At 37.1% G+C, this 23,907-nt stretch overlaps 1 protein-coding gene across 1 annotated transcript in view; it reads left to right on the forward strand.

Annotated features, from left to right (window-relative positions):
- Positions 1-23,907, forward strand: part of CAMKMT (calmodulin-lysine N-methyltransferase) — a 210,175-nt gene that overhangs the window by 178,951 nt on the left and 7,317 nt on the right. Inside the window, exons 8-10 of the mRNA XM_061367200.1 lie at positions 9,522-9,596; positions 16,807-16,870; positions 22,920-23,051. Of these exons, the coding sequence (XP_061223184.1) occupies positions 9,522-9,596; positions 16,807-16,870; positions 22,920-23,051 (271 nt within the window). The remainder of the gene's footprint in view (positions 1-9,521; positions 9,597-16,806; positions 16,871-22,919; positions 23,052-23,907) is intronic.

The raw sequence follows: 23,907 nt of genomic DNA on the forward strand, positions 1-23,907 counted from the left end.
TTTGAAGACATATTTATTGCACTTTTTTGTGTTTGTCAGATTAGCAACCCTAAAGGAAATTCCCTTCTTCCGACTACTTTTCTAGTCTCTTCATGTAACCCTCTTGCATGACAGCATCTATTAGCAAGAAGGGAGCTGCCAAAAGGAATGTTTCTTGCTCTTTGGTAAGGAAGAAAAGGTTTCTGGTTCCCATTCTCTTAATTTGATCACTTTATGCATGTGTGGGAAGAAGCAATGAACAGTCCGTCTGTTCATGTCCATTGTGAATTTGTAGCGCTCTATCACAGAAAACCAACTCAGGTGGAAACCATTTCCATACCTCTGATCATACTGTATTTTGTTCTGTTATTTAACCATGCCACAACTCTTCACCAGTGGCTGCCTACTTTCCTTAAATGTTGTTGGTGAGGGTCTTTGCCAGTAGTTTTTGAAATGAGAAGCAGCCTGTGTTACCCAGATCACCCTTATCTGAATACTTGCTGACACCTTTGAAGAGCTCAAGGTTTATAAAGCAGGACCGCCTTTTACAGAAGACACATCAAAAAAGGCTTCTTGTCTAGAGTGAAATTAATTCTCTGTACTCATGCAAAGAATTAATTTCACATCTCTGAAATGTTGTTATCCTGTCTGAGTGCTCATTCCGTGTCCTGATTATCTTGGCAGGAATATTTAGAACAAAAAAAAAAAAAAAGGAGTACAATCATTTTTGGCCTCTCTAATTTTGTTATTATATTAAATTTTCTATTTTTCTGATCCTTTCTTTATTTGGGTGCAACTTCAACTTTTGGAGGAACGACATCTTGTTTCAAATAATCTTTTTTTTAGCATTTGGTCATACTAGCTGACTTTCGTGAATTTCCAAGTCTGTCCTATTTGTGTATTTCACCCGGTTATGTTGACTTAATAGAGTTGCAATTTATTTTATGTTGCACTGTAGCTTCATCTGCCTTCTTTATGCGACCACATAAGTATATCTAAAAAAAACCTTGAAAAGATAGCAAGCTTTGTAGGGGAAATTCTAGGTGTTTGAGAGAATAGAGAGAAAAGCTAGGTGCTAGCTTAAAGTATAGCGCTGCATTATTTTAAGTACATGTTGATCAAATTCTTGGCTATTTTATTATGGTCTCTTCTTAGCTTAAAAAAAAACATACTTTTGGTAAAACTGTTCTTGTACTTTCTTGGACTGGACAGAAAGACTAGGTGGAGACCCCTGATAAGAGAAAGCTTTCACCTTTCTCACTAGGGCTTTAAAGGAAAATGTCCATGAGATGTTAGAATTGAAGTTTATTTATTTTATCCCTATGCTTTTTTGAATGTTCAACTTTTTAGTCAACTTTTGCATTGTGTTCTGGTTCTTGTTGTTACCATTGAATGTTTTAACTACCCTTCCTTGTCTGCCTTGGCTCTACCTTAATAGGCAGTCATTGAGTATCTTTTGCACACTTTCTTATTTACAGGTGCTCTTGGCTAATCTTTGCCACAGACATTGGAAAGTTGGAACAAACTTTAAATTTTGACAAAATGATGCTTATAGTGTTATCTTTGTTGAAGTCATTAATCTTCAATTAATATTCAGTTATTCAAACATGAACCAAGGATACTGAAAATGAGTGGGGTTCACGAAAGAGGCTTAAGAGTGAATCAGGGTCTGGAAATGAGAGTGTTAAATAGCTCTGTTTACTTAACTTGTCAAATAAATTACTTGATTGTGAAGAAATGAATTGATTTTGATCTGAAAGTCTCGTGGGGAAAAAAGATTCTTTAATAGAAGATCACTCTTTGATCTAGCTTACAAGTACCTAACAAGATGTAGAAATTGAAGCTAGACATATTCAGTCTAGAAAAAAATGAGATTTGACAGAATGATAATACAGTAGAACATTTTTCCATGGGAAGTGATAGCTTCTTAAGCAGTGAATGTGTTTAAATCAAGTTCAATATCATTCTGAAACGTGTATTAATTTCCTGAGATACATGGGCTTGATACAGAAATTTGAACTCTGGGGTATTTATTATGGTCCCTTCTGCCCTTAGAATTTAAGCACTTACGAATTTCATCTTTTCTGCTCTTTCTCATTTTTCCTTCAGTTCAGTCCTTATGGACCCACCTGGTTTGCTTCACATTCTTTGTTTTGTCTTCTTGTTCCCTTGATTATCCTCCCCATATTCATTGATAAACTATTTTCCACAGGGCAAAATCCTGCCTGCTTTTCCTTCATGAAACAAACTTTTGCAAAGCTTTCATTCACTGATCCTACCAGTAAGGTTGTGCCACATGGGCTTATGCTGCCTTGCATTTTGAAATTATGTCTTTTTTTTTTTTACCATGTCAGTCTGAATTAGAACATAAGAACCATCCATTTTGTCTGTAATTAAGTACACGGACCTTGCTAAAAACAGTAGTCAGTCTCCTAAATAAAAACCGAATTAGAATGTATTGATGTAGAGGAGGGGTGTGAACAGGCAAATTTACAAACACCAGTGGTATTTTTTTATTAATAACATTTTTATACGAGACAATTCTCGCTGAGTGTGCTGAATGTTGGGCTGTGATGTGTCTACAAAATGCAAAACTTTATTCTGCCACAGTTGTATTTACATGCAGTGTATTTATTATGTCCACAAAATTTAGCAGCTTTTGGTAAGCAGCAAATGTGTAAGTGTTAGAACTTTTAGAAGTGTTAGAATTTTTTAAGACAAAACTGTAATGTTCCCATCTGAATTTTAGCAAAATACGTTTTACACAATAAGAGAGAAAATATGTTCTCGGAATAAGGAATAAAGGAAGCGTGAAACTTCCTCAGACACTTTTAGAAAGGAAATTTTAGGCAGGAAAACCTAGGTAGAATCATAGAATCATAAAATATCTCAAGTTAGAAGGGACCAGTAGTTGGTTTTGGTGATTTTTTTTTTCTTTTGCATTACCACGTTAACGTGATGAGGTTTCATCATGAATTGTAGAAGCACAGAGCAAAAAAGGTAGTTTCTGTTAAGAGTCTACAGTCTGAGACTAGAGATAGATTTGGTGAAGAAGGACAACGAAGATAACTGTAGTTGGCATGAGAGACAGAGTTGGAGGAACAAGAGCAACCTAGCCTCTTTTCAGTTTTTGTAGATGATATTTTAATGTAGTTTCAAGGATAATGAAGCAGGTTTGTGAATGTTCATGGATAACATGATGGAAGAAAATCTTAAAGCTGCTTGCTGATTAAAGAACGGACTTGTCCTTTCAATACTGAATGAGAGAATAAAAATGTGGAAGTAAACTCTTGTGAAGCATTTGGAAAAGAAGACTTACAACTTACCTGGAGGAGTACAAAGAGGTGACAAGATCAGGCTTGTAGGCAAGAAAAACAATCTTTACAGCAGCCTACTGAACAAGTATTAATAGGGCAAGACTGCATTTTCTTGAGTCTAAGTCGCTTTTCTAAGAGCATAGAGAATAATATTGTGCTGTTAAGATATAAGTGATGATGACATGGTCAACAGTTTGAGTGGCTAGATAAGAAACTTCTTAGAGATGATATGCAGAGTGAATAAGCAAAATCTGAAAAGAGCTGAGATATGCAAATACAGAGGAAGGTCTGAGCTAGGTCTAGATTACAGACTATAATTAATGGTTATGTCCAAAGGGATCAAGAAAAGGATGTAACAACAGTGCCTTGTTGTACTTTAGAGGTGCTGAGCTTCTCACTCGTTGAGGCTCTGAAAAATAGAGAGTTGTGAGTGGATACACAATGTGAAGTCTAAAAATGAGTAGCTGGGTTTAGCGGCTATGGATGACATAGCCCAGAAGTAAAATACAGAGGGAGAGGTTGAGGTGGAACATTGTGAAATTATCAGAAATGTGGGAAAGGTCTGAAGATAATCTTTAGAAGAGCACATTATAAAAAGAAAAAACACTAAGAGGCAATTTTAAAACCCAGACAGAAAATAGTGGAATTAAAAATTCTAATGAATAGCAAGATTTTACTTTGCTAAAGAGAGAAGGATCCAGAAGAACGAGTATAAAGTGCAGATTCTGAGCAGCAGAGTTTAACAAAGATAAATGATGTGGAAGTTGCCAAAATCTGCAAGAAGACTGTTAGAAGGAAATGTCCATCAGCAATTGTAAATATCACGTTCAAACTGCTTAGAAGTCTGAGAGGAAAGGGAGAATGATGCTGCATACCTTGGGGTTGAAAACTTAACCTTGGTTAAGGTATGCACTTGTAGGAATCAGATAATGGGTAAGAATACAAAGTAAAGTGAAGTAATAAAGGTAAAAAAGGCAGAGGTGAAAGAAGGGGGAGAAATAAGAGTAACCTAATGAGAATATAATGAGAAAGATGGGGAAATTATAGTAGGCAAATGTGCAAGACTCTTCAGAGGAGCTGTAATGATAGGTGTACATATTGCCTCTTTCACTAGATTAAAATCCATCTTCTTGATCTTTATACAAAACTAAGGCATCTCAAACAAAGATCAAGGTGTGGAGAAACATCCCAATGATGCCTTTTGTTAATGTGTTAATGAACTTGCTTGGTTAATGTCACAGAAAAAGTCATATAAACCCCCAGACAAAATCTTTTACCTGAGCCTGTATGCTTACCAATGATAATGCTTTTCAAAGAATGAAACCTAAATTAAAATATGAAAAGAAGAGGTGGGTAGATGGGGGTTCTTGGTAGCTGTTCATCTGCTAAGTGGGACAATTTTTTTTATCTTTATTGAAACTATTAATACATTTTGAAGCAAGTAAAGCTTTTGTGTCTTTTGTCCTTCCTTCTAATTCTGATTTTTTGTCTTTATGTGCACAACTACTTCTCCGCTAACTTGAGAGCTACTCTAGCCTATGCCATTCATCACAAGAACATCTCAGAGGGACTTGGAAATGTTTCAAGTTTTAACAATCAGAGTCTTAACCTGATTTTTTCTCATGTAAGTTACCTGCCTAGGCACACTGGGAAGACAAACACTGAATGACAGAAGTTGAATAATAATAGTAATGAGGAATTTTGCATGAGAAATAAAAACCTGGTAAAATCAGGTCTTTTGTTGTAGATTGCTGAGATATTTTACCAGTGTAAGAAAGAGTGTCGACATTTGTCAGGCTATCCTCCATAAATTAGAATGTACAGGGGAAATACAGCCTTGGCTGCCATAACTATCCCTGCAACATTTGCTATTTGTTATGCTTTTTTTTCTTTTGAAATATGAGGGGCTATTTGGGGGTATAATGGTAGTACTTAAAGTTTTCTTAGTTGATCGTTTTGTTCAATTGTCAGTATAATACTTTTAATCACATTTTCTGGCTTGCTTCTCTGTTTAAAATATAAACTGGGGAGGAGGAGAGGGAGGAAATTGGTTGTGTTGTTTGATGGTTTTGGTGGTTTGACTTTGTTATAATGACTTTGTTGCTTTAGAGTACTGTAGAATACTTTAGAATACTTTTAGATTGGCTATAAGGAAGAAACTCTTTACTGTGAGGGTGGTGAGGCACTGGAATGGGTTGCCCAGGGAAGCTGTGAATGCTCCATCCCTGGCTGTGTTCAAGGCCAGGTTGGACAGAGCCTTGGGTGGCATGGTTTAGTGTGAGATGTCCCTGCCCATGGCAGGGGGGTTGGAACTTGATGATCTTAAGGTCCTTTCCAACCCTGACTATTCTATGATTCTATGATACTTATTTTCTCAGACTGTTTTGGTAGTGTGCTTTATCCCTGACCTGGAAAAGCCACCTCTGCAGGTGAGAAGATAGTTAATTTTCCATAGCTCATTTAGTCCTTGTCCTTTTTGCTAGGACTACCATCAAGACTGCTAATTATAGTAATAGATTTGTGACATGGGTACTTTTCTTCTGAAAACTGATCAAATACATTTGATACAGGCCATAAAGTAGCCATGAGCAGGTAGCAGGTTTCAGTCACCATCAGTTTGACCTAAGCTGTAGCTGAACAGTGCAGTAGTGGTTTTCCTTCACATCTTATTTTTATAGCATTCCTGTTGTAGCCAAGAAAAGCTCCCAGTCTGTTTTATATTTCCAGTGGCTTCAAACCCTTTCCTGCCGAAGCTGGGTTACCTGTTTTCAATTTCAAGAAACAAAACCTGCATGAGTTAAATAAGCCAGCACAAAATAATGCCAAGAGTGGGCTTTACACAGACTTAAATATATTTGGTTTGTGTTTGGTTTTGGTTTGTTTCTTTTTACAAAAAAAAACAATGATGCTGTGGGTTGGACAGAAATGCAGAATAAAACACATCTTTCAAATGTACAAATTTGTTTCAGCTATTAATACTGTAGCATCTTCAAAAGAAAGGTTTTTAAGTATCATGGCTTTAAAACTTAGTTTGCTGGAAGAAAAGTGGCTTTTGAAAACTGATTTAGCATCACTGGAAAGGGAATAAGAGGAAAATATTAGCAAGACTTGCATTTTTTTCATGTTGGCACTCAGCATCATACTTAGCGATCTAAAGACTTTGTGGAATGGTATTTTTACACTTAAGCCTGTGGTTTTTTAAGGAAACTTCATAAAGACTGAGGTTTTCAGACTTCGGTTGCTAACACTTTCCTGGGTTTCCTAGCAGTGCTTTACTTTAAATGGAAATGCAATCAGCCTTTACTTCATGGTGCCCTCGATATTTCTTTCAGGTCTGACCACTAAAGTCCAAGAGTCATGACCTCAATAATCCCTGAAAAAAATACTGTTTCTCACTCCTTTATTACATATAGATACATGCATTTAGGTACACATACAGACATCTTTACCTTTCTCAGAGTTGTTTTGCAATATGAGTGGATTTTTCTGTATTTCACATTCAGCAATTGTGTTTGGATTACAAGAATTTGTATGGGTAGTTGATGGTATTTATATACATACTGACTCTGATTCACTGCTTTCATTAGCACTAGAGTTCAAAATAGCTGATTCTGACATCAGTGTTAATGATGTAATAATGCTGACTCTAAGCAGATCATTTCTGATTCCCTGATATGCAGGGGCATGCCTGCTTTACCCATGCAGGTGCAGATGTTTCATTGCACCTCACGCAAATCTGTGGAAGCATTAAATGGATAATTGTGTAGGTATGGTAGCCCAGAGTGAGCCAGCAAAACAGTTTTGGAGGTTGCAGCCGGTACTGAGTTTCACATACCCTGGATGCACTTCCCTTACTAGTCATGCTTGCACTCGGCTAAAGATAGCATGGATAAATATATACAGCTTGTAGTTGCATCTCTCACCAGTGTGCATACATCCTGAGTGAGATCAGAGTCCCGTTGGTACTTATTTCATAGAAATTATCTTTAGTTTACATGGTTATTTCAACAGAGGGATTAAGATTTTCCTGTACCTTTTGAAAATATATGGCTAAGTTGATTTTGAAGATCTTACGTGTAAATTTATTATTGGCCTTGCATAATTACCATGCCTTCAGGGATGCAACTGTACTGAAGCTAGAGACCAAGAGCAGCCCTGGTGCTAGATCAGGAAAACGGAGGAAGAATGGCTTATTGGGCCCCTTAGCTCACTTCTTCCAACAGCACACATGCCAGTCACGTTGCACCACTGCTCATGCTCCTGGCAACTCGTCAGTTCCATATTTTGCTCAGCTTTATGGTTTCTGAGCTTGTACCTACCCACACAAACTTCTTTGTGCCTGCAGTAGGTGTGCACAGAAAATGCTGGGTTTTGGATGCTTAGCGGGAATCTGACAGTAACATGAGAGAGGTGGGGTTTTTCTCCATGAGGAGGCACCTGTGCTGCCTTCCAAACTGTGTGTGTGAAGTATAGTAAATATATGGCTTAAAAAAATCATCATTCAGATCCCTATGGTGGTACTGATCAGATCTCTGTTTCTGTAGCAATGAGAACCAAAGGTGGCCATTTAAGGCTCACAGTTCATCTACCAATTTCCAGTTCTGCTTCAGGATTCTTAAAGTATTAGAGTGCGTGCTTTAAACCCACAAAACTTACCTTTACCTAATTTTCACCATTCTAACCTAAGTTTCCACGGAAACAGGGTTGAAAAAGCTGCTGGTAGCCAGCAGGCAGTCAGCAGCTGAGAGTGAGAACTCTCCTTTGTCACTTTCCACTACTAGATGCCTGCTGCGTGCCAGTATGCAAAGCTACCTAGGCTTCTAAAATCTGGATTACTTTCAATTTGAGGGGGAAAAATTAAATTAATCTACTCCTTTCTCTCTTTGGATTGTGTCTGTAAATTCCAGGAGGGCAAATGGGCTAATGAGTCCTGATCTGTTCAGTAATACTGAGCCCCACATAATCAAAGCTTTCCCAACTTAACTGGGCCTCTGCTTTCATAATTTCCATGTTTTAAGAGCATTCTCTCTCAAATTTCATGTCTGTGCACATGTAAACACATATTGGGGTACCATAACTATATCTAGCTGCATATTCAAGCCTTTTTTGCACATAGTGTAGTCTCTGTATAAAATTTGTTGTTTTCCTGTATACTTAGGGAACATTTCTGAATGAACACATTATAACTGATCCTCAGTTAAATATTAGGAGTAGGATGTGAATGGAGATGGCTTTTAACCAGAAGTAGATTATAGCTGCAGGAAGACTAAAGGGTCTGTTTGGTCAAGACTCATACAAAACTGAGATAAGCATGCACAACCTGACAAGATCAGATTAGACCCTTCCCCCACAAGTACTTTTCCCATAAATATTTATCTACTTTCTATTATAAATAACCAGGAAATGAAAAATAAGGATAGATTCTTTTTTTTTTTAATATCCTAAAAATAAAAATGCAGCTTTAAATCTTCATATAATAATAATATTTTAATTATGTACAAGTTCAGTACTAGTTACTGAGTTTTAAATGGTAGCAAAGTACTGAAATTCTTCGTGGCAGCTATGTAAATCAGCAGCATTTATAAACAAAGAACTTTGTACATATGTGCATTTTTGCCTACTATTGGGTACCTAAGAATTAAATAACTTACCACCTATGAGAGAATAGGTGTTGACAGAGTCAGCACTGCTGTATTTTTAAGCTTGCTTGAGGCAACATAGCTGGCATTGAAGTTAAGCTTGGCATTTTTCACCCTCTCCCCCCTCCCTCCAGCCCAAGTGAATGCTCACTTCATCAATGAGAAACACAACTGACTTGCCTGCCAGATGCAACAGAGATCCATGAATTCACATCTCCTTTGTAAATTTGTGTTTCATTCAGGTTGTCGAGACTTTGACTTCACTCCCTCGTGCAGTGGTGTTAAGGGGTGAAAATCTGAAGCCATACGTGTGTCACTAATTCAGAACTGTCTGTTGGTGATTCACTCATCAGACACTGTGGATTGCCTTTCTGCTGCAATAAAAAATGGCTCTTTAGCTTTAAAATTTAAAACCTTAAAAATGTACAGAATAATATTTTGCATTCATCTTTGAAAGTAACGAGCAGGTACTTTTTAAAACACTTGTGTCACATAAGAATAATATTAATACTTTAAAAATCTCAAGATGAAAAATGTAAGTCCTTTTTTCTTTCCCTTTTTTTTTTTAATCTTTTTTTTCCTCTAGCATTTTACGATGGGATAATGAGACAGATGTCTCTCAACTGGAAGGACATTTTGACATTGTTATGTGTGCTGACTGGTAAGTACATAAAAATCATAAAACTCATGTTAGAAAAATAGCTTTGCTGGAGTAATTGTACTGTGCTGCTTGCTGATGGCTAAGCAAAGTCAACAAATGAAGCACAAAGCCACCTTAACCTCAACAAATTAATATTCATCTCCATGTGACAGTTATAAGGTAGTCTTCTATCACACAGTAACTTCTACCACATTATTTCCCAAAGATTGATTTTGAGAAGCATTTCCATTTTCTGGAATTGCCTCTGTTTCATGCTTGACGTATCAGTAAATGGACGACTTAGGCAAATTGCAAATAATTATGGCTCAGTGAGGAACAGTCTGGAGAAAAGGGAGTTTATCAACACAAACAGCTCAATTAGCTTACTTCTTAGGAAAGATCTGACTATTGATATAAGGGGATATGGTTTTTGCTCCCTGGAAAATATTTCCAAGGGAAAAAAAGATTTTCATAACCCTTTTTTCCCCTATCGTATTCTAGTTCTTAAATAAATTTGACAGCAATATTTGTAGACATCGACCTTATACTATTTGCACAGGCACATGGTAATTGTAAGAGAATTCTTAATGAAAAAATAAGAGTACAGCACTTAATTTACGAAAAGGTAGATAGATCCATGTTACAACATGCTGTATTGTTTCATGATTTATGCACATGGGCTTGATTATTGACACAGCCCTTTTTTGATACTGGCTTTGCAGAATTGTGCCGTGCTGTATTTGCTGCATGCCAACTTTAAAAAGGGTATATTCTTAATCATTTGTGTTACAGAAATGGAGACAGTGTAAAAAGAGATCTGCAAATTTTATTTAAAAGAGCCGGTATTTTTAAACGAATCTCTCTCTCCTTCACGGACATTTGCTCCTGATCCGTTCAGTGTCCAAACCAGTAAAAGCTGTTTATGTTTTGTTGTGAGAAACCGAACCCTGACAAAAACAGACTTCCTCACACAGCTCAGTTCAGCAGATTTCTGCACCTTGCTAAGAAATAGTTAAAGGAAAAAGGCAAAGGAAATTCGAAGCTGTATATTGTCTTTTTTAAACAATGTGCTTTTTAAGTGGCTTCTGCTAAAATATTCCTCTAAAGCTTTTTTTTTTTCTCCCTTTGATATTTTGCTATTTAAGTGAACAATTCAGATTTCAGGAAAGTTACTGGGTTTGTATAGCACAGGAGAAGGTGTGTTTTAATCATATTTTTTTTTCCTTTTTCTAATACCTGTTTGTTGACAGAATGCAACAGTGCTTCGTTTCTCTTAGCATTTGATTTCAGAAAAGTTCTTTGTTTCCAAAAAGGGCAGAGAAGGGTTTCTAGCTAATCGCTGATAATGTGCCCCAGAGATGCATCATCTGATTAAAATAAGGAGCTAAACAACACCATATGATTTCAGCAAGTAATTTAGTAAATGCCTTCCTCACCAAATATTAGAATGGATACTCCAGGTTTCATTGCACAGATGAAGTTAATGCTGGACAGGATTAGATCAGATTAAGTATGAAAGTCAGATCAGAGTGCTGGCGGACATGAGCAGGAGGGCAGCAGTCTTCTCGGAGGCTTAGACGAGGCTCACATATGGATGTTCTCCAGATTATGTGGGTGAAGCAAGGTCTTGCCAAGAGATTTAGAGTTAAATTTGTTCTTCACACAAATATCAAAACAACCTGGCTGTGCCATCTCTTGTATTCTTGACACTCACACCATGTCATCCTATTTGTGCTGGGAGTACAGCAGAGTGAAGCAAGACTTAAGTTGGGGTTTTTTTCAGTGATATTCCTGCCTAACACTCCTCTCAGTCTGTTTGGAAAAAGTGTAGTTTCCTTGGGAAACAAAGAATCAAACATGACAGGTAAAATACATAATGCATTTTCAATCCCTGTATTTTGTACATTTATTTTGAAGCACTTAAGATGCAGGTAAGTGTATAAATATTTATAGATTTCTAAAAAATAAATAGAAATGTGCAGGTTAGTTTAAAGTGCATCACGAATTGTCCCTATTTTCTTACCGCAAGTGCCCATATATATAGTTTAATAAGCATGAAAATCCCTTCATTGTTTGTTCCTTTTAGAAATCATTCTTTTAATTATGGACACTGGGGTTTCTGGTACATGAAAAGGCTGGGGGGGGGGGGGGGGGGGGGAATGTTCCATGCTTTCTGAAACTTGAATCTTCTTTGCATTTTCATGTATTTCTCGTCTGAGAAACAGAATTGGTTTGAGAACTGTGGCAGGATTTTACTTTCTGAAATTTTGGGGCTGCTATTGAAAAGGGGAAAAAAGAATCTCTTTTCTTATAGCTCCTCAGCTGAAACCTGAAGTACACAGTGATAAAAACAGATAGAATAGATTGCATTCAGTTTAACACCATCATATAGCTCATTGTCAGTCAATAAAATCTGAGATTAGAACAGAGAACTAGAAAGCAAAAAAAAAATCTGAGTTCAAATATTAGGTACATGGATAAATTTTTATTGAAGTATTTCCAGCAAGGGTGATATTGTCTGATTCTCTGAATGGCTAACCAGTGGTACCGCTTGATCCCATTTACATGAAAACAAGCTCTATTCATAAACATATTCCAAATCCACATGGAGGTTCAAGTAAAAATGTACATGATTACAACTAGCAGCGATATGTTTATATTCATATATTTACAGTCAGACTTTCCTAAAGCTTGTGTGCAGGAGTGGAAAATAAGTTATTTCCCAGAACAGACAGTCTATTAGTTAACAGCTAAATTTGGTAGCTCAACTAGATTATAAAATAAATAAGAGGCAAACTGTGAAAGCTGGTCATTATTTAACCATTCAGGATTTTGACAATAAAAATAGTTTCACGGTTCAGCAGTTCCGAAATAACTTGTAAAATGTCAACAATGAGATAAAAATAAGAGAAAAAAAATCATCTTGGTGAGGCTACACCTGGAAGAAGGATACACTGGGAAAAAAAACCCCACTGAAATAATGGAACATTAAAGTATATCCACCAACCTCATGTTTTTGAGGGGCAATTTTAAGTCCAGGTGAGGGCTGCTAGGATTTTAGACTTTCATTTGCCCTACACTTGTGGATATAAAGTCATGCAGGTGCTGGGATTGTAAGAGTGAGTGTGAATAGAGGAGGAGACATAATGTGTGCCTGTCATGGACTGGCTACAAACAAGACTCTTCCAAAGCTGTTGAGATCCTCAGATTTCTGATTATTTAAAAGGAAGCATCTATCCTTTTCTTTATTACAAAACATGTTGCTGAAATTTTTAATCCAGGGAGTGTGAAGGCCAGTAGGACTGAGCCAATAGAAAACCCTTTGTCTTTCACACTCTTGTGGAAAACATTTTCACAAATAAATTTAGTGTAGAGACAGTGTCAGGTCTAGATCCCCATATCATTTTGGAAATGCATAATAGCTCGTTTTACTTAGACTGATTGTATTCCTAAAGTTCGGCACACGCTAAGTATTTGCACAGCAGAGATCAGGGGGGACTATCCCACATTACTTTCCCTACTAAGATTTTTTTGCTAAAGTCATGGGGAATCGTAGACTCACCAGGAATGTAGAACTGAACTGGAAGTATTATCATAGAACCATAGAATAGTTAGGGTTGGAAAGGGCCTTAAGATCATCAAGTTCCAACCTCCCTGCCATGGGCAGGGACACCTCGCTCTAAACCACATCACCCAAGGCCTCGTCCAACCTGGCCTTGAGCACTGCCAGGGATGGAGCATTCACAACCTCCTTGGGCAACCTATTCCAGTGCCTCACCACCCTAACAGGAAATAATTTCCTCCTTATATCCAATCTAAACTTCCCCTGTTTAAGTTTTAACCCATTACCCCTTGTCTTAGCTTAAAACCCATCAATTTCATCTTGGTTAGTGAGTTTCTTTTAATATAAGGAACCTTTTTTGTGCAGGAACACAGTCAGATCTCTGTCCTTCTTCAGTTTAAACGTATTACTGGTGTTAAGCCTGATTTCTTGCACACATTTTCAAGTACATTGGAATATGATGACATGGAAGCAAGGGTTTTTTTCAGTTTATGTCAGCCACACAGTTGAAGGCAAACAAAAAGATAAATGGCTGTATTCAGTAGGCACTATGTATTAATGTAATTATGTCTGAAGTACACTTGTAAACTAAGCTCTTTTACCAGTTGCAAAATATGCAAAAAGAGAAATAAGTTCGCATCGTAGCCTATAAAATATATGTCTCTTACTGCGAGGGACAAGATGAAAGTGTATCAACATGAAGCAAACTGAGAATCGACTTGGTTTGATTTATTTTAATTTGTTTGCTTGTGGCTGACTCTTACTTCTGTACAATTTTGATATAAACTTTCATTTTGGTTTTAATAGTAATCTAAAATTACTGCCTGCCTGTTCATTCATATTTCGCAGGTTAAGAGCACTGCCTAAACAAAGTCTGAATCTTCAACTGTGTTCTTGCCTCTCTACTGCTGTGATCCACATTTCCTTCTGACCCAAGAAAATCTTGCTGTTCCTCTCCTGAGCTACTTCTTTCACAGTGTCCTTACTACATAAACATGAGACATTACCACTAAAGTAATGGCGAGCTAAGCCAAATTAGAACTGAGGTGTGAGAACTGAGTGTAAATGATTTAGAACACTACATTATTTAATTTCACTAAGCTGGTGTGAGCTCTAAAGGTTCTCTTGGGTACATTTTCAGTATGCTCTGGTAGTATTTAGTCATACAAATTCTATCACTAAGAGAAATTGTGTGACTAAATCTCCTTGCATGGTCCAAATCCTGTACTGGTCCTGTCTGTAGCACAGATTATCTGACAACTTCTTAAAGATTTTCCTCATCCAAGGCATCCTTTGACTCAGAGAGAGGATGGAGATATTCCCTGGAGTCACTGCATTGCATTAACATTGCTTCCAGCCTTCTGTGCTCCCTCTGGTCACAGTATGTGGCTCACAGACCAACAGACTGAAAATCACAATATTGGAGACTATTTTAATTGAAGTAGGTCCTGTTTCCAGGTTCAGGCTTTTCGGATGGCAGGGACAATTTGGGAGCAGACCCAGGGCAACTGTCCCAGGTTATCTGGATTTCCTAAGCTGAAAGGGCTAAGAGTTAACCTCCCATACCACCAAGATTTCAATTGGGGTTGGACAGAAAAGGTATTACTGAAGTTGTCTAATGTAGCAGGTCATGTAACCATTTGAACTTCTCAGACACTCAGTTTCTGCTGAACAAAGGCCTGTGGTTCCCTCATTGTAAAGGAACAAGATTGGTGGCAGCAGTTGTGCTCCTATCTCATTGTAAAAGGAGAGAATGGTATGCAGCTCCATTAAAAAGGAATTTAGCTCTGGTAAGCTGCCCCAAAATCATGTTTTCACTACACTGCTTTCAGAATAAAAAATGTCATAGATGCACTTTTCATTTTGAGTGTACTTCTGTCTACACAGGATCTCAGCCACTCCTACATGTGTGCCTGCTTGCAATGTTTTATGTTGAAGAAAATTAATAATTCCTAGTGAATCTTTTGGGAGACGACTCATGCACTGTATTCCACCTCTTCTGCAGGGGGCTAAGCTCATGGTGAAGTGATGTCTTATGCTATCTATCTGAATAGGGATCTACCTGAGGTGAATGTCATTAAAACTCCCAGGAGGTATTAGACCTATCACTTGCTGTTTCAATAAATGAAATTCAAACAAGCATTTTTTCAGTAAGGCTCTTCCAGTAAAATTAATCAAGGCTGAGGGGCAGCCTTCATACCAATTGCTAAAGTTTACATTTTCCTATGGGCAGGCTATCAGAGAAATTGTTAGCTGGTACTTCAGTGTGTTGAGAAGAAATTCAAAAGGTATTACTTTTACATGAAATGTTCTTTAAGAAAAGTATAGATACCCAGTCCAACTGCATCTTCTCAGCAATATGAGGTTCTGCTAGATTTTACTGATGAAATTTGGTCACTGCCAAGTTTCCTGATAGGCTCTTACATAGCTGCTTGACGCTATTGTATGTAATATTGTAGTAATGTACTCCTTGGTAGCTCTGGCATGTCTGTACCTAAATATCCCCACATTCTGTTCTCAGTGACTGGCATGTGATTGCAGACCACTTTTTTCTCTTAGCTGTTTACATATATTCTTTATATTCTTTAAGAAATTTCAAACCTGGGAAAAAAATTAGCCACATCTCTTCAAAAAGGGATGTTTAAGAATAAAGGAAAGGGAAGTATCATGAAGAATGGACAAAATGCCATGTACTGTGGATCTTAAGCTTGGCACAGGCTGGGAAGCAGTTTTATTGCAGAGAAGGCATGAAAAATAATGACGAAAAAAATCACATCATTTGTGGCCTGCTTGACAGAGTTTCTCACCTGAATTGCCAATATAAATGCAGCTCATGGTAGTAAGGACTGAAAGACATCAGTTGCTATCCGATGGTTGTTCACTAACCATTGTAAATGCACTCTCATCCACAGTAACTACATGTCCACAAACATCTAGTCTAGAGTGATTGGCACCCTGGTTGCCACTATTAGTATATACATTAAGGTACTGAGGAGCATGAAGAATGAATTATCCCCTCAAATCATGAGGTAATCACACCAAAATAGGGCTGAGCATGTTGGCAACATCACATGGGAAAATTGACTCTGCTGCTATCCTTGTGAGACCCATGCTGGAGATGAAGGATTTCACTTTTGGGAGGACAACAGTGTTTGAGGGAGAGAGGAGGTAGGGCCTTGTAAATCTTTACAGTGATAGAGAGATAGGCTTACAAAAGGAACAAATATGCATAATAGTTAACAATGCCACAACTGTGAAGTTAAAAGGAAAAAATACTCTTAATGGTAACACCTGAAATGCAACAGAAAACACTTAAAGAACCTCCACACTCCCACCTTGTATTAAGAAAAAAACCATGTAAAATGTTAACTTTGTCTGTTGATCCTGATTTCTGCTATGGTAGTATTTTTCATAGCTAGCATATGTGATCTGGGATTTTCAGCTATAAATATCTGTTCATGATGGTGTTTTAGCTTTGGTTTAGATTATATTTGGTTTCATGTATTTCATAATATTTAGAAGTACCTGAACGGGGCAGAAATGTAGATCACAGTTTCTCTTTTACAGCATTGTGTAAACATATGTAATTAGCCTTGTACTTATCTGCATTAGTATCATTAGTATTGAAAACCCATTTTAATCTGGATTCTCTTCTCTTCTCAATGTCAGTCTCTTTCTGGACCAGTACAGAGCTAGCCTTGTTGATGCAATAAAGAGATTACTCCAGCCCAGTGTAAGTATGTTTCTATTTTCTCCTGAACACTGGCTTCAGAATAATTAGTCTGTGCACAATGATTGAGAGAGTAATGGAATGGCAGGATTAATGTCATGTAATACTTTAATACTTATTATGTCCAACTTCAATTGAGTCTTCTAATCTATCAGATTCTTTCCTAATCATAAACTAGGAAACTTCTTATACTTGGCCTTCTGATAAGGAACACAGTGGGTAGTAAAATAAATGAAACCGCTTCAAAGATAGCGTCAGATTATTTTTATCAAAGCGTTTCTCAAGTAGTTTCCTTTGATAATAATGTCTTCGTATTAAAGTAAAAGTACGATATTGAAAGTTTTTATGTTGGCTTCTGTCATTTGTAATCCCTTCAATTGTAACCTTTGTCATTGTGTATTTATTTATTATGAAAGACTATTTTTTCTTTTCATTTCTGTTTATAAGCAAAACCCTTATGCACAGATTGTAGACTAAAACTTTTTTCCATTAAGCCCTGTGTTTACATTTTTTTATGCCTTGGGATATAATAAAATTAAGCTTTTCATAAAATGCTTACATGTTCTACAAGAATGTCATTAAAGAAATAGTTTACTGATTTCAATCTATTAAGCTGTTAAATTGAGACCTACAGGGAAAAAAATGCTGTCATATGCATATGCTTATACCCAACAAATAACGCTGAATCTGAAAAAACTAAAAAAGAAGATATCAAAATGAAAATAGGAGAAAACGTGTGAAGTAATTGCTATAGGTAGGAATTTGAAACAGGAATTTTACCTTTAATGCTTAACATAGAAATCTTCCATTAAGGTAAACTTTCCATTTCAGAACAAAAGTATTTCATGGTAGCAATGCATTATCCAAACTTCGTTTTAAAATTGTATTGCAATTTTGTACAAGAGATTTTCTCTGTAAAAGGAACAGAAGACCCAAACGTGCAAAGGCTTAAGAAACTGAGTCGTTTTAGCCATGTAAGTAATCCCATTCTTTGCTAAGAGTGATCAGGTTTCTATTCTTGGTTCTATCACAGACTTTCCTGAGTGACCTAAGGCAAGTTACTTAAGACTGAATTATTTTAATGAGCTCTGGGGCATGGCTGCCAGGAAGACAGGAAAAATGTAGCCACTAAGGAGAAGGTTACCCACGTATTGCTTTTATTGGCAGCAAGGGGAGGTTAAGCAGCTCCTGCCCAGGGTGATGCATTCTGACTTCCATAATATGTCATCAGTTGTCAGGGTGCAGTAATTTTGGGGATGAAAGATAATCAAAGCTGATTCCAGTTTAAAAAAAATGTAAAAAGTACTTTTTTTTTCAGCCCAGATCAATATCCAGACCTGGTTCTTCAGGTAGCCCCACACGCCACTGTACTGGTGCCACTTGCCAGTCCTGGGGTGACTGTTGGACTTGATGATCTTAAAGGTCTTTTCCAACCTAGGTGGTGCTAAGATTCTATGAAAGGATACTGGGGGAGTAGGAGTAGCAGTAGGAGTGTCAGAAGGAAAAGTGTACAAGAGATGCTCTGGTAACTGACCTGCCTTAGACCCTCTAGAGGGAAAAAATAGCTCTTGGCTGCTTTCTCTCCTGCTTGTACCTAATCATGGTCTGGTGGTCTGTATTGACAAAACCATGAGTACACACATGCATTTGTACATGCACACACACGTGCATTCTTTACCTGGGCTGATTAGCCCAACCAGAGAATTTGATTTAAAAAACAATGACAGTAAGGCAGCTTGAATCTTAAGTAGTGTTCGTAGCTCAAGTTCCCATCTATAGACACTTTAGGAATTGATAACCCGATTTTAAATGAAAACTGACCTGACTTTGTTGCTTTTTAACTCCAATCAGCTAATTCAGATTCAGAATAAGCTTTTGTTTTTCAGAGCAGATGAACTACAGTCTTTCTGAATGTAGATGGAATAGAGGAAGATGGCTTTTTGTCACCTGCCCTCCTAGTGTGGGTTGCTTCTGATTATTGTGATTAATAGCATAGCCTGTACTCTACTTGCTATGCATTTTAGGCTATGATTCCTATTTCTTATCAGCAGCGCTAGCTTGGGAAATTGTTGCTCCTTTCTAGTTGCGAAGTCTTGGACCACTGTCCAAACTGTATTTTTTAACTAAAGTAATTTGCCTAATCCTCTTTATGGATGGTGATATGGATGGATATCTGGTCTTGGCGTGGGCTTTCAAATTACTGTAATTCATAACTTAGAGGACAGCAAACTGTTACTTGAAGTATAAGCATAACTGAAATTCCAAGAGAAGATGCAACCACAACCACAAGATAGTTATTTTTATTGTTCTAGTTAACCTGTATAAATCTCAGGTTGACATCAGAGGAAACTTTACTTATGGCCCTATACTTTGGTCTTTAAGGGAAAAATAAATTAATAGTGATCTCATTTGCCAGTTGCAATAATTCAGAATAGTTTAGGAGCATTACTTTATGTCTAAGTCATAAACTACTTTGATGATGTTCACTTTTCTACAGGACTTATTTTGTCTCCAATTTAGAAGTTACATTTCTTTACTGGAAATATTTTGCCCAGTTGATAGAGGAACAATCTGAAATTGAAGACACATCTAGATTAAGACATCTTTCAAGTGAACCTAGGATAGAACTGTTCAGGGAAAGTAATAACCAGCAAAATTGAAAGGAAAAGTACAGTAAACAGAAAATTATCGGTATCTTTACAAAACTGTCTTGAAGGGCAAATCCAGAACGGGATATTTATTCTTACTGTTAATTTAAAAAGAGATCAATTTATCTGCAGTATTTCCTTTTTCATTAAGGGTATTACATGTTCCTATTAGAATCATTATGGCACAGAGTGATGTGTTTCAGGTAACTTTTTGTTTTCCTGGAGACAGACTCTGGTCATTTCAGTCATCTGATTCACAGTATGGCCATGTGAACAGTTGTATTGGCACAAGAAGAGGGACCAGAAATTCCCACAAGCAGAAATAAGCAGCTCACAGAGTTATTGGGGTCTGCAATTTCTGTCTGAATTTGTTGTGAATGCAAATGCCACCTGTAAACCGATTCCAAGAAATAGGCACTGAAATCATACACCAAAAAAACTTATCTTCAATGTATGTATTTTATTCCTTTTATAAGTATGCTACTTGACTTGCCAACATTTAGGGTTGGTTTTTTTTTCTATAGTTAAAATGTACTTGCTATTTCAATCTCAGAATAAGCAGTTGCTTGTGTATTTTCCTATTTAGAAACATTTTTAATGAAGGCTTTGATTCTTCTGTGGCTTATCCCAGTGAACTCAATGCGATGCTATTGAGCCATAATTAGTACCAGCAAATAAGACTGCATTTAATAATGATTCATGAGTAAAGTTAGTCATAGTCGTGTCCAACATGTCACATTATTTTGCTGAAGCATTTTAGTGACACTTCAAGCTATTGCAGCTGACATTTTCTTGTGTGTTTTGTTCACAAGTATTTTCCTGGCTGAGAAAAGGCCAGGAAACTTTAAACATCATCCTAATCTGGGAGGCACTTTTGCATTCAAATCAAATGAACCTAGGACAGACCATCAAGTGTAGCTCCAGGCCACTGGTCTAGTTGTTTTTATTGTATAGCAACCAAGAAATGAAACACAGTTTAAAACCAGAAATGTGAATGGAGCCCCAGAACAAGTAACAGAATTACAGTGATCAGGCAGTTGACAAGAAAGTGCTTTAAACCCAGAATATGATTGACCAGAACTGACAACAGTACCTCCATGGTGCCTGCCAGTTTTGATGAGATTATTGTATTGTATGAGATTATTAAATCAAGATTTTGGGGGTTTTATGAGCAAAGGCAAGATGCTCAGGTGTTCTAGATGCACAGTAAATTCAGTAGGTGAGTGGGTTTTTTGCACAAACTATGGAGCTGGCCAAAAGTAATTGTGTGATGTTTTCCATAAAAGTCCATTCCCCTTTTTTGAAGCTATTTCAAGATTTTCAGCCTGGTTTAGAGAGATATTTCATATGATGTTTATTTCTATTTTACTGTATTTCTCTGTCAAATTAAATCTGAAGTCATCTACGGAGTTTATGAGAAGGAATGGCCACGTGCTCTGCTGACTCCAAATGGAAATCTGTAAGGGGATACTGTTGTATGAGCATTGCTTCCTCATTGAAGCTGTTGGATCAGTGACCAGTGTAGGATGTGCAGCCTCCAGCAGTCTCTGTCCACAAGGTTTAGCCATTCCCGAAGTCCCCTTGTGAATCGTGTGGTCAGTAAGGCCTGGATAGGGAACACATTTCCCATTACAGTGATCTCTCTGTGAAGCTGCCCATGTAGATTAGGGACTCCAGAGGGGAGTCTCATCCTTCTCATACCAGGAAAGGTCTCTGCAGAACAACATTCTGGGAAGTGCGGGGTGGCAGCCAGAGGAGGATCCTCAGCTGAAGGCTTCCTTTGCTGCCCACTACTTTCTGATGACATTAAAGCGTGCCAAGGATGTGAGGGAACTGATTGTGAATTTCCTGTGTTTAATGTTTTTCATCCTGATCTGGGCCTATATTCAGACCTAACATTTACATAAGCAATTCCAGTGCCTTGGGTGGGAGTTTACACCCCTTTGCACCTCATGTTTAGCCACAGAATTAAAGTTACAGCTACACAAATCAACAGAAGTGAGTTGCTTTGGATATTGCCCTTTGTCTCCTTTGTGCTTAAATTTCCCATGAGAAAAATGAGGATAACAGTCTTTTCCTTTCTCACAGAGGCATTGGGAGAATAAATACAGTGCTGTGATATTAATGATTGGGGTCTTTTAAGTGCACATTAGTACCATAGACACCAGTGTAGAGTTTTTATTGCTGCCTCACTACATGTTGTCTCAGCATACGTGTACATGAGCTGTAACACAGATTTGTTCCCTCTCCTCCTAAGTATCTGTGTCAGCAGTCTAACTTTCCAGAGTTGCTGTTGAAATTATCTCTTCTGGTCAGTTTTTCCTGTGGTATACAAGATTGCATTTTCTCAAGCCAAATATTCTTCTACAGCATCTAATCATTGTACAACTCCTTCAGGTCCCTGAAAATACCTTTTTTGTCTCTTCAGTTGATTACAGCACCTCACAAATTAGTCTTTGCTCTCATTAATATAGAAGTTAAATACAAAAACTCACAGTAAACTTTGTGGCTCCCCTTGGTGTGATGTGCTGTTTGTTGATATTAACCTTTGTTTACAGCTCTTCAACCAATTTCCATTCCATGTGACAGAACACAGCATTCATCCAGTTAGAATTAATTTTGCAAGTAAGATTTCAAGAGATGTTATATCAAGTAGGTTAGGTTTGGGGCTAGTACTTTGCACGGAATGACTAAAATCTGTCATTTCAAGGTACAGTCATTTCTGTTTTCTTAAATACAGAAGGATGAACAAAAAATTAGCAAATGGACCATAATGTATTGCCTGGGCATCATAAATGGCCTGATTGTCTTGAAAGATCCAGAATTGCTATGCAAGAGCATTAAGTCCTGCTTTAAATGCAATTTACCAATTTCAGGTCAAATTTTGCTGGCTGCTCAGGTAGTTTAAAATACCTTCAAAAAAATCAATTATTAGGTCTGAATTGCTTCCCATTTTGCCTTGTTTTACACTGCTGTAATTCCACTGATAGCAAATGGGGGGTACTCTTCTATGTGGGAGAGTGAAAAAAAGAAATCAGTATTTACAGTCTTTGCATGGTCATGAGCTAACAAATAGATTTTGCATTGAGTGTATGTTTTGTATGCTTTTTCTGTGTTTTATTTTGGTAATTCATAGCCATCATTATTATATGAAAAGGAGCAGATGTCTGGCAGTTGGCAGTTTTCTGAAGAAAATATTTATTTATTACTGTCTATTTTGCATTTGTTTAATCACAGAGACCTTGCATATTTGAACAATTATTCATATTACCCCATTTTAGTGTTTAACCAAGAGAACAATTTACTTTTCTAGCATGAGTGTATTAAAAGCTTAGTCAGGTGTATGTTATATCTGGTTCCCTTCCAGTTTTAAATATGTATAAATTCTCTTTTTAATGTTCCAGGGAAAAGCAATGGTATTTGCTCCACTCCGAGGGAATACTTTAAACCAGTTTTGCAATCTAGCTGAAAAAGCTGGTTTCTCTATCCAAAGACATGAAAATTATGATGAACACATTTCGAACTTCCACTCCAAGGTTAGTTTTCTGCTTGTGTTAGATAACACTTTAATCCGCATTGCATTTTGAAGAGATCATGGTCCTTTTGGCAGGTAACCTAAATGTTTGATTAAAGTACTCCTTAGGTGTGCTGTTTCTGAACAGCTATTTTTGTATCTGATTATTTTGTGTGGTAGAACCATCCTTTATCTCTGCACGCCTAGAAGAGGTTTGCAGGAGCATCTCCTGTTTACCCTTTTCATTCATGGAAATCTAATTTATGAGAGCCTTTTCTTGTTTTTGTTGGCTGCGTATAAATATATGTCACACTAGCATTTTTAATAAAAAGCTTGCAACTTTTAAGTAGGTTAAATACTGAAATGGAGTGAAATAAATAGGAGGTGAATGTCTAATTGTATCATATCGTACCTCAAATCCTTATCTCTGGTTGCTTTATGGCCGGGTCAGTTGGCAGCTTCAAGCTGCTAAATCTCATACAGAATTTCACAGTTGTGGGGTTATATGTCAGATCGAGGCGCTACAAGATTTAGGTCAAAAGCACTTATCTGAGCATGATTTCTAAGCTTGCTTACATAAAGCTACTGTTATCAGTCTCCTTTTTTATTATTTATAAGTATAGAGTAATACAGGACATGACGAGGAAGGCGCTTCACGGAAAAGTTTTTAGGAATTTCTTATTTTTCTGTGTAGAAGTGCTTATCAAAATCATATTTATTACTTGCAATTCTGAGATCTCTATTTCCTCTATTTCATACCATAACGAAATCCACTGTTGTAGGTCCATATGACCTTAGATACAACCTCTTGCAATTTTCTAAGAATTGCTCTTGGAAAATACAGACATGTTCAGAACTGAAGTGAAATGCATTTTTTT

The sequence above is a fragment of the Neopsephotus bourkii genome, unplaced genomic scaffold (genome assembly GCF_033783945.1).
Source record: "Neopsephotus bourkii isolate Nb327-2 ecotype Australia unplaced genomic scaffold, CSIRO-AGI_Nbou_v1 NB_1373, whole genome shotgun sequence".
Lineage (NCBI taxonomy): Eukaryota > Metazoa > Chordata > Aves > Psittaciformes > Psittacidae > Neopsephotus > Neopsephotus bourkii.